This window comes from Dendroctonus ponderosae, unplaced genomic scaffold (assembly GCF_020466585.1).
Source record: "Dendroctonus ponderosae isolate FM_Combo_2020 unplaced genomic scaffold, Dpon_F_20191213v2 Dpon_F_20191213_603, whole genome shotgun sequence".
NCBI classification, from domain to species: domain Eukaryota; kingdom Metazoa; phylum Arthropoda; class Insecta; order Coleoptera; family Curculionidae; genus Dendroctonus; species Dendroctonus ponderosae.
The window spans coordinates 1-10,559 of record NW_026018819.1 but is presented as its reverse complement, the minus strand read 5'-3'; the positions used below and the strand labels follow the sequence as shown (position 1 = coordinate 10,559).

Here is a 10,559-nt window from a genome sequence, read left to right as displayed (position 1 = left end):
TGAGGTAATAATCAACTCCTGCTTGATTGTATGTATTTGGAGTACCATTGGTAAATATTCTCGACCAAGAAACTGAAAATCGATAGAATTGCACACCCAGGTTTTTCAAAATAGCCACATCCTCCTTGTACTTGTGATAAGAGTCAGAGGCAATGTCTCCGTTGGAGTCGTTCTTTATATTTCCTATAAAGATAGAAATACTACAGCTAGTCTTAAGGAGCGCTCGCGTAAAAAAAGCAGGGACGAATAAACAAACCAAAAATATTAATAACACACGTAGTTTACTTATTTTGTCATTCAGCATTACCTGGGATATGAGAGAAAGTGTCCCACATGCTGGGTCCCCGACCATCTTCATTATATCCGCCTTCGATCTGGTAGGAAGCACCAGCTGTTCCAAACTTGAAGTTTCCTGGAAACTCTCTTTGCGCGATTGCCCTATAAAACACAATGTACTCGTATTAAAATTGTTTTCTCCACAATAAGCCGTAAACTAAGATTGCACATCAGGCAAAGGCACAGTAGATTTAGACCAAGTAACTTACCCGTTTAGAATAAAGATGAGGCAGATTACAATGGGGGCACTCATTTTCATGCGCAACTACCACTCGATGCTTACTAAATGAATAATGTGAATGCAAAATGTAATCATGATATTTTATCAATCGTCGAAATTTTTCGAGTGTTTTTTCAATTGTAATTTTGGCTACAGATATGGAAGTTGGTCCTGCTCAGATTTGATTGCGTTAAAGTCGCTTCATATGCATTAAATATTAGGGAACTAAAAACCAAAGTCGTCTTCGTGGATCAGAAAATAAATTTCGAATAGTTGAGAAGAAATAAAAAGCATTGATCAATTATTACTTAAAATATTAATTAAAATTTCAGGAATGACTAGATAGAACAATCATCTGCTAGAAAAAACAAAAACTTCGAAATAGAAAAGCAGCTGGATGAGAAGTGAGTAAATGTAGTGTTTCTTTGTAAAGAGAAACTGCGTTTTTATCTTCGCAGTTCAACCCGGCGATTTCAAATCTTATGAAATTGAACATTTTTCTGATTTAATGATCAATCAGACATAAATAGCAACTGATGTAGGTAATGTTCGTGTAAAATGCAAGCAGTTATGGAATAAAAGTTGGAATGCAAATGTTGGGTCATGAAGACATTAGTCCAGACGATAAGAAAATAAAAATATTGTTTACATGGAAAGTATTTAATAGTTAATTAACTTTATTATTTAGTCAACAATGGCTCTGGCCGCAACCACGCGCTTGTACCATTCGGCTGACGCCTTGTATGTTCTGGTTCTCTCGGGACTTTCAAAATCTACTTGGACAATTCCAAATCGTTGCCTGAAAATTATTATATAATGAAACCGATATAAGGAAACTTTGCAATTTTTTTATTACGTGTATCCTTCGGCCCATTCGAAGTTATCTAACAAACTCCACAGTGTGTATCCGGTTACGTTAATTCTATCATCCAGGATGGCATCTAGGATGTTGCTCAAATAGCCCTGAATGACCAAGTCTATAATTTTGAAACAAATTCCCACTTAACTTACGCTGAGATATTCGATTCTGGATTGATCGTCCAATTCTCCTGGAAGCGTAGACCATCCATTTTCAGTGATTATAAACTCCCCAGGATTATACTTCTTGTTGAGATAGTTGAGTAGATATCTGACTCCCGGCGGGTCAGAAGTTAACCAAGAAGAGGCACTTGTGGGCCATGAAGGATCTCCAGAAGTTATGGTTCCTAAAAAATAAATTTTACATTTTAATAGCTTTTAACGAAATCGAATTTGAAAACTGGCCTATTTCAAATACCTTGATCCAGCCAGATGGATGGAGTGGTGATGGGCGAGTCATCAGCATATTCAGCAAAAGCACTAGTGTATCTACAAATATTAGATCAAAATATTTATGCTAAACTATCCAGAGTAGTGGAGTCTTACATATTCAAAGCAAAAAAGTCATAAGTTCCGTTGATATAGTCGATTTCTTCCTGAGTGAATTCCGGTAATCTAGAGAAGGAGTAACCTTCTAGTCTACTTCTGTTGGCAACTCTATCAATGACCACCTGGGGCCAATTGCCTTTAAAGACAGCGTTGGCATACAAACCAGCCTGGAATTTTCACATTTACATTAAATTTGCAGAATTCCACAGTGTCTAGTTTAATATGTCCAAAAAGTCACTCTTTTGTAGACAATTAATTCATTCATTCATTAACGGAATTTAATCTTATTGCATAAGATAGGCTTGGGTAACTCAGTGAATTTTTGGAGTTGGCGCAGTGCTGCGCAAGTGGCTTTGTGCGCCAACCCAACGCACCGGCGCAGTTCCGTTGCTGGAAAAAAATACTTAACTTGTTTTTCGATTTATTTTAAGGGCTATTTATTAAGAATGTTTTTAGTTTCGTCAAAATTTCAGAATTTTCCAGTATTAGCAAAGTTACTGTTTCTTCTAATCGCTCATTTTTCTAATGTTTTACGTAAAAATACTGACAATCTAAGGATATTTTCCTCAAAAAATTTTAAAATAAATTTTATTACAACGTTCGCCTCCTTCATCGTTTCGTTAAAAGTAGGGAAATCCTTTTCCAGCTTCAAATATAGGAGAAAAATCAACTAATTTTTTGTTAAAAAGCGAACAGAATATACTCAAAAACGCATATAACATACATAATATAACAGAAAGTTTATAAAAACTCACCCTCATACCTCTGAAGACTGTCGAGTTGGTTAAAAAACTGTGGATTTTTAGTTTTGATCGAATTTTTTTTTGCTTTATTTTATACTCAAACACGATCTATTTTATAGAGTTTCACTTAAAAAACTGACAATCTGGAGGTATTTTAGGCGAAAAATTACAGGATAAATTTATAGCTGAAGAAATTTTACCAAAACGTTTTTCAGCGTCGAACAAAAAACATCGGGATAAAAACTAAAATAAGTTTTCCAATTTTTTCCGGAAAATGATTAAGGTTTTCTGAAAAACCGATCACAAAACGAAAAGTTTTTATTTGAAAGCGCAAAAAAATCTATTATTTTCTGATGCTTGACTTCTTTTTCGACAATCATGAGGTCTTTCTTTCAGCCAAAAACGCCACAATTAATTTTGTTGGCCTCATGCATCGCTTTGCAGGAGATTTTAGAAGGGCTTTTTGAGCTTCGAATTTGGCACAAAACTAAATAATTGAATTAACTTTTTTCCCAAAATAATTAAGATTATCTTGAAGAAACAACTAGAGAGCAAAAGTTTACAAAATTCACTACCCTCATCGCTCTTAAGAATTTTCAAGTTTATTTAAAATTTCAGGTCTTTCCAGTTTTAGCAAAGTTTTTCTTGCTCAACACTCAAACACTGACAATATTCAGGTATTTTCTGTAAAAAAATATAAATTACATTCTATTGGAACACTCCCCTCTTTAACCGCGTTGTAAAGATTTTTTTAAAACCTTTGTAGCTTGGAATTTTGGACAAAACCCAAATATTTTTCTGGGTTTTTTCACAAAAATATTTTTCCAGAAAGAACAAACGAAAGTTCATAATCAATTATTTGGAAAATTCGCCAACTTCGTCGCTGTGAATAATTTAGTTATTTTAAATTCCGCTTTCTTCACTTTTAGGTCAATATTTCTAAACAAAACTCTTTCGAAACTGCGGCAAACTGAGGGTCTTTAAACCAAAAACTGGGCGTATTTATAGTTTGGTCTTCTTTTCCTTCATTTGGTGCCTTTCGAAGACCCGTTTTACCTTTGAATTTGAGTCAAAATTCAAACAAAGTTCTCCAAAAATAGTTTTCCAAAAAAAACGATCAGGGAAAGCAAAGGCATCATTTAAAACCTCATTGCTTTGAAGAATTTTAAAATTTCTTCAACATTTCCGGTTTTTCTCGTTTTAGACCAAAGAACAGAAATTTTTAAGCAATCGTCGTGACAGAAAAGGTACTCAGTGAATTTTTACGTGTTGGAGCAGTGCTGCGCAAATGGCTTGGTACTCAGTAACTCAGTTCCGTTGCTGGAAAAACGATACTCAGAATGTTAAAACCCCAGTCTAGGGTTTCGTAAAGCTTTAATCCGCTTTAATAAATGAGTTATGACTCATTCATCGATGAGTTATAACCCATTAACTCAGAGAGCGGCAATAACTCAAAAGCGCAAAAGATTTATTTGAAAATATTCGGCATAATGAAACCTATTTACGAACCCAAGACCGTGAATTTCTGTTTTGTGAAGTTTATAGAATATTGCTTACGTTAAACTCATAGGTTCTCTCCACAGCTTCCAGATCTAGAAGACTTTCGCTATCTTTTGGGTAGAAGTTGGAAACCGCACTGTTAATCGTCACTTTTCCTATAAAACATACCAAATTACATGAAGTTGTCTCGTAACGCAAACTAGAGTTCACCTCCTTGTTCAGCTTTAAATTCTTCATCGTAAATTCTGTAGGCTTTGGCGTGCGCTCTAAGGTTGTTGTAGGCACATGTATAGATGCCATCTCCGATCAAACTTTTGCCTGGAGCGTGAACACCCTAAATATAGAGGTGGCTTGATATAGATTGAGTAATTTGATTAGTAACAACAGCAGTAGTTATACTTGTCCATATCCCAATGTGCATGTTGTTCCAGGTTCATTAATTGTCACCCAGTATTTGACAAAAGGTCCAAGATTCTTATAAACAACTCTGGCATAATCTCCAAAATAATCAGCAATCTGGGGGTTGAGCCACCCTCCTAAATCTTCCAGGTGCTGTGGCAAGTCCCAGTGGTAGAGAGTCACTACTGGTTCGATATTGTTGGCGCGCAATTCCTTTAAACGAAATGTTATCTCAGTTCAAATAAGTAATTTTTGCGCACTCACATCAATGAGGCTGAGGTAATAATCAACTCCAGCTTGGTTGTATGTATTTGGGGTTCCATCTGTAAAGATTCTCGACCAGGAAATGGAAAAACGATAGATTTGGACTCCCAGGTCTTTCAAAATAGCCACATCTTCCTTGTACTTGTGGTAGGAGTCAGAGGCAATGTCTCCGTTAGAGTCATTTTGAATATTTCCTAAAATAATACTAACGCTTAATTAAGTTAAAGATCAAATGAGAAAAAATAATAAATTATTTGTTTTTATAGCCTAGAAGTCAACTTAAGTTTATATTCGGATTTCTTGAGTTTGATCGTCTTTGATGTTGATGTTAGGCATCAATTGAATATGTTTTTACACATACTCACTGAACTGCCCGACCTTTCTTTAAATGACTACAGAAGCTCAGAATGTTTTTTGCGTCGACGAACTTTCAGGCAATTCAAGAGATTAAAATTAGAAAATACAAAAAAGATATAATATTGAACATTCAAAAAGAGGTTGCTGTTGCAGCACTGTACCGCAAAGTACATTTACACTCATAAGGCATTACCTGGAATATGAGAAAAAGTATCCCATATACTGGGACCTCTACCGCCCTCATTGTATCCGCCTTCGATCTGATAAGAAGCACCAGCTGTTCCAAATCTAAAGCTTTCTGGAAATACTTTCTGCGCTAAAGCTCTGGAAAGTAGACAACATTTTTAGCTTTTTTAATTTGTAGGCCCTTCTGCTGACCGTGGTAGCAGTTAAATATTTTAAATCGTGCTGTTCTTTACAAATGTGTTTGCATTTTTCAGAACATCTCATAATGTGCAAACATTCTGTACATATTTGTGTGATGTAGAGTTTAAGCAAGCGTGGTTATTTACGTTACAATTGACGAACGAGCATTATTACAATTACAAGTGCGGAATATTGAACAAGTACTTGTCCTGTTTTCAATGCTACATTTATTGGTTGCTTTTGAAGATAAAATCGATTGTGGGAATAAAAAATTGTTTTTTATTCCCACAATTTTAGATAACATTGGTGTGCTTGAAATACTTGAAGAGCTTTCAACAGCTCTATTATATAACTTATTTAAATGTTGAGCGAATATACAAGGTGAGCAATTGAACATTGTGTGCCAAATGTCGGGCTTTATCTAAGTCTGTCAATTTAAAAGGTATTTCTTCTTTCGAATGATTTCTATGCATTTCAATTTATACATCAAAATTCGTTAATCCCGGAATTTCCAAAACCAAAAGCTGGATAAAGGGGGATAAAATATATGATTTTGAAGCTAAATCAGCAACTCCGAAAAGTGATTTTTTCCTAAATTCATGTTCATAAATAATTTGCTTTCGCTTTTCCGTGAACAACAGAAGGTTGAGGTAAAGTGTTCTATCTGTACGCACTAAAGTCGGTTAGTTATACAATAAACAAATTTAAAAAGAAAAATCTAAGTGGGTGGAAATTTAAATCTCTCAGGAAAATGTTTCAACCTCTTGATAATAATAGGACAGTTACAAATGATGACAAAATAAAAAACATTCGGAAAAATCTTCATGGTATTTATAACTTCAAATGTAGCAGATATATATATTTTTTTCGAATACAGATAATTTCCAAAGTTTTCGTTAATTTTTAAAATACTTTTAGCCGAGTGTTTCCCAAACCGAGTTTCTGAGTTTTTCGGGTTTTGCTTTTTGTAGTAGAATTCTAATAAATTATTAGCAATTCCGCATAATGTTCACATATCTTGTGTTCACAAACCTTTTAGCAACAAAATGATTTTCTGAACAAACACAAGATCCAAAAGAACATTAAATTCGTTAAGTTAAGTTACTCGATTTTGCCAGAAATTTAGTATAGTTTCGCACGATACGACATTGAAAAATACCTCAAGAAGTTAATTTTACCAACAGAAAATTGCTATCGTTTACATAATTTTTCAAATATTCAAGATTCTTTGAGAAAATATCTAAAAAAACGTTTAGTAGTAGATATCATCAGCCGTTATAATGACTAGGGAATAGTTTTCCTAAGGCGTAAGAAGAATGCAAAAAATGTAAATATGCAAATTGTTTATTATTTGTTATTTGATAAGCAAGTAAATAATATTTAAATTTGTTATCAAGATTGACTGTATAACAATTTATATATTAAACCATGCAACTTACCCATTGAGAGTAAGTAGCAAACAGGTTACAATGGCAGCATTCATTTTAATTCCTACTCAACTACCGCGCAATTGTTTATTAAATGAATAATGCTAACATGAAAATGTATTCATAAGACGTTATATTTTATCAATTATTAAATAATTTTGAGTGGTTTTTTCATTGATTTTCAACTTGAGATACAATCATTCAGTTTACGTGAGCATTTAATTACTTAATGAGGTAGAAAATAAACCACCAGATTGCGCCGTTCAGCTTCAAAACTCCTAAATTAGTTAATTATTTCTTCTAAAAGTCAAGATCAAAATTAGACAAAAATGGGAGGAATAAATCAAACTGAAAAAATCAAAAGTCCATTAATCTTGCAAATTTATTGCGTGTGTGCTTCAACCTTACAAAGTATATTATGTAATCGCTGTTCACCTTGAAATTCCACTTGATATTGAATTAAAACTTCAAAATCAATATTGAAAAGGGTGACGGAGCAGATTTTGAATAGCATTCAACTTTTTCCTTGATTGAAAAGTTCTGCCAAGCTAATAATTGAATTTATTTATCGACCGTTTAATTTTCTATGGGTAATTGCCCAAAAGCTTGTAGATTTTCAATTGAAAATGTGGCCTAATTTATTATTCATTGACCCAAATATTAGCAAATCAGCTGAAAGCAGTTAATTTTCAGCTCAATTTTCATTGCGTGAACTGATAATAAAAACAAGTCGAAAGGAAATGATTGAAACTGAAACAAACATTGTGGGATAAAAAAAACATCGTGAATTGCATGGAAGACTTTTATTGGGCAATTTCGCTGTACTGTTTAGTCAACAATGGCTCTGGCTTCAACTACGCGCTTGTACCATTCAGCCGAAGCTTTGTAAGTCCTGGTTCTCTCTGGACTTTCAAAGTCTACTTGAACGATTCCAAATCTTTGCCTGAAAATATATTTCGTTATAATGGAATTTCACAAAAAAAATTATTATTACGTGTATCCTTCCGCCCATTCGAAGTTATCTAACAAACTCCACAGTGTGTATCCGGTTACGTTAATTCCATCATCCAGGATGGCATCTAAGATGTTGCTCAAATAGCCCTGAATGACCAAGTCCATAATTTTCAAACAAATTCTCACTTGCTCATGAAACTTACGCTGAGATATTCGATTCTGGATTGATCGTCCAACTCTCCTGGAAGCGTAGACCATCCATTTTCAGTGATAATGAACTCTCCTGGATTGTATTTCTTGTCGATGTAGTTGAGTAGATGTCTAACTCCTGGTGGGTCGGAGGTTAGCCATGAAGACGCACTTGTGGGCCATGAGGGGTCTCCGGAAGTAATCGTTCCTAAAAAATACAATTTAATTTTCCTCCTGGTGCAACTCCAATTTGAAAGTGGATATATTTTCTACCTTGGTCCAGCCAGATTGATGGAGTGCTAATTTCCCAATCCTCAGAATACTCAGCAATTGCACTGGTATAACTGTAAATATTAAAAATTAGGTTGCTATAATATGTTCCGATGTAGTCCGGCTTTACATATTTAAAGCAAAATAGTCAAAAGTTCCGTTGATGTAGTCAATTTCTTCCTGGGTGAATTCCGGCAACCTAGAGAATGAGTAGCCTTCTAGTTCGCTTCTAGCGGCTACTCTATCGATGACTACTTGGGGCCAGTTACCCTTGAAGACTGCGTTTGCATACAAACCGGCCTGTAATTAACACACTTGATTGAAAATGGCGAAATTACAGATTGTATAGTTGTGTAAAATCCGGAACTGAGCAATCAAAGTTTTTTAATGTGGTCGAAGATACTAGATATCATATAGCTAAATATGAACCCTGGATGACCACTTCGTTTGGACGAGCTTTTTCAAAGGGTACACATAACAATAGAGCAAATAAAAATGGTACATAATTTCTTATAGGTACACTTCATCACTTACATTAAATTCAAAACTTCTCTCAGCTGCTTCCTGGTCTAGAAGACTGTCGCTGTCCTTAGGGTAGTAATAAGAAGCGGCACTGTTGATGGTTACTTTTCCTGCCAAATAAAACGCATTCTTTAAAACTGCAAACACATAAATCCAATCGACGTTTACCTCCTTGCTCAGCCTTGAACTCCTCATCGTAGATTCTGTAGGCTTTGGCGTGAGCCTTAAGATGATTGTAGGCGCATGTATAGATTCCATCTCCGATCAAGCTCTTTCCTGGTGCGTGAATGCCCTGATTTACTTGCATATTAACTACAATTCTTTGTTTAATTATTGCTTCTAAAACTTCACCTGTCCGTATCCTAAAGAGCAAGTTGATCCTGGTTCGTTGAGGGTGACCCAGTATTTCACATAAGGTCCAAGAGTCCTGTAGATTACTCGGGCATATTCGCCAAAATAGTCGGCTATTTGAGGGTTGAGCCAACCGCCAAGGTCTTCCAGGTATTGAGGCAAATCCCAGTGGTAGAGGGTAACAACCGGTTCTATTCCGTTTTCACGCAATTCCTGTATGGGAAAAACTCCTTAAATATAACTAGCCAAAATCATATCGGGCAACTCACATCAATCAGACTGAGGTAGTAATCAACTCCAGCTTGATTGAATGTGTTCGGAGTTCCATTGGCAAAGATTCTGGACCAGGAAATGGAGAAACGGTAGAGTTGCACTCCCAAGTCCTTCAATATGGCTACATCTTCCCTGTATTTGTGGTAGGAATCGGAAGCGACATCACCGTTGGAATTATTTTTTATGTTTCCTAATAGTAACTTCATTTTAGTTTTTTTCCTTTTTCTGTTTTGTTTTTTGTTTTTGTTCAAAATTATGAAGTCCAACTTTATAACGCGAAGATGAGAGAATTACAAGGTTTTAAATTGCTTCTTCTCAATTAATTCATTGTTAATTCCAAATCAAATTCATTCCTGGGTTCAGTCATTTATTGTCTCTATTTATCAATCAAAATACGTTTCGGTTTATTTTTCCACCATCATCAGTTTTTATGTGTAGCGTTGTTGCTGCTTTAAGCCTTGGCATGCATTTTCAATTTCAGAAAAATGAAAGAAAAATGAATTTGATTTGGAATTGAAACACAGTCAGGAAAGTATATACAATTCATTGTTAATGTGTGAAACAATGAGGGAATTAATTTTGGTTCATGTGAATTTAGCGGTGAATTATGTATAAATGTGTTCTTTTTATCATGTTTTTATCTCATATTTTACTTGTTGTCTATTTGTGAATTGTTTTACTCGAAACACACGATAGGAGACCTTGCCCAGATAGCTCAAAATATTACATACATATTTAGGATATTTTTATATGTTTGCTAAATATTTCAGATCAAAAGCAAGTATTTCTTAAATATTATTTTTAAATATTTGTTTCTTATATTTAATTAGCATGAAGCAAATAAGTTATTAATAATCTTCTTATTACATAATACTTTTTGGACCTATGTATAACAACCTTAACACCCAAAAAGTTACTAATATATTATTTTTAATAAATGTGAACAAACTTTAGAACATATTATCTGAATTTTCATTGATC

General features: G+C 34.5%; 3 protein-coding genes across 3 annotated transcripts; all 3 read right to left on the bottom strand.

The window, feature by feature from the left end:
• Positions 1 to 642, bottom strand: LOC125502398 (beta-glucosidase-like; the record flags this gene model as incomplete). Its single annotated transcript, XM_048667904.1, is given in 3 exon segments — positions 1 to 183; positions 308 to 438; positions 546 to 642. Coding segments are annotated over 3 exon segments (364 nt in total), but the record flags the coding sequence as incomplete, so codon positions are not given.
• Positions 643 to 1,197: 555 nt separating this feature from the next.
• Positions 1,198 to 7,128, bottom strand: LOC109536003 (myrosinase 1). Its single transcript, XM_048667906.1, has 11 exons — positions 7,032 to 7,128; positions 5,420 to 5,550; positions 4,870 to 5,063; positions 4,606 to 4,818; positions 4,417 to 4,540; positions 4,264 to 4,361; positions 1,961 to 2,130; positions 1,833 to 1,903; positions 1,568 to 1,761; positions 1,413 to 1,519; positions 1,198 to 1,355 (listed from the first exon to the last, which is right to left on the bottom strand). The coding sequence occupies exons 1-11, from the start codon at positions 7,073 to 7,075 to the stop codon at positions 1,241 to 1,243; spliced, it is 1,461 nt and encodes a 486-aa protein (XP_048523863.1). The 5' UTR covers positions 7,076 to 7,128; the 3' UTR covers positions 1,198 to 1,240.
• A 679-nt stretch (positions 7,129 to 7,807) lies between these two features.
• On the bottom strand, positions 7,808 to 9,799 carry LOC125505002 (myrosinase 1-like). The gene is made up of 9 exons (XM_048667905.1): positions 9,575 to 9,799; positions 9,306 to 9,518; positions 9,123 to 9,246; positions 8,967 to 9,064; positions 8,563 to 8,732; positions 8,436 to 8,506; positions 8,177 to 8,370; positions 8,014 to 8,120; positions 7,808 to 7,962 (listed from the first exon to the last, which is right to left on the bottom strand). The coding sequence occupies exons 1-9, from the start codon at positions 9,782 to 9,784 to the stop codon at positions 7,848 to 7,850; spliced, it is 1,302 nt and encodes a 433-aa protein (XP_048523862.1). The 5' UTR covers positions 9,785 to 9,799; the 3' UTR covers positions 7,808 to 7,847.
• Between the last annotated feature and the right edge of the window lie 760 nt (positions 9,800 to 10,559).

What these genes read in the sequence shown, in the direction of transcription:
- LOC109536003 (XM_048667906.1), bottom strand. Translation starts at nt 7,075, where the DNA reads ATGAATGCTGCCATTGTAACCTGTTTGCTACTTACTCTCAATGG. An exon ending in TTGCTACTTACTCTCAATGG is followed by an intron (nt 5,551 to 7,031) that starts GTAAGTTGCATG and finishes TCTACTTTCCAG; the next exon opens with AGCTTTAGCGCAGAAAGTAT. An exon ending in ATTACCTCAGCCTCATTGAT is followed by an intron (nt 4,819 to 4,869) that starts GTGAGTGCGCAA and finishes TTTCGTTTAAAG; the next exon opens with GAATTGCGCGCCAACAATAT.
- LOC125505002 (XM_048667905.1), bottom strand. Translation starts at nt 9,784, where the DNA reads ATGAAGTTACTATTAGGAAACATAAAAAATAATTCCAACGGTGATGTC. An exon ending in AGAGAAGTTTTGAATTTAAT is followed by an intron (nt 8,733 to 8,966) that starts GTAAGTGATGAA and finishes TGTTAATTACAG; the next exon opens with GCCGGTTTGTATGCAAACGC. An exon ending in GAATGGGCGGAAGGATACAC is followed by an intron (nt 7,963 to 8,013) that starts GTAATAATAATT and finishes ATATATTTTCAG; the next exon opens with GCAAAGATTTGGAATCGTTC.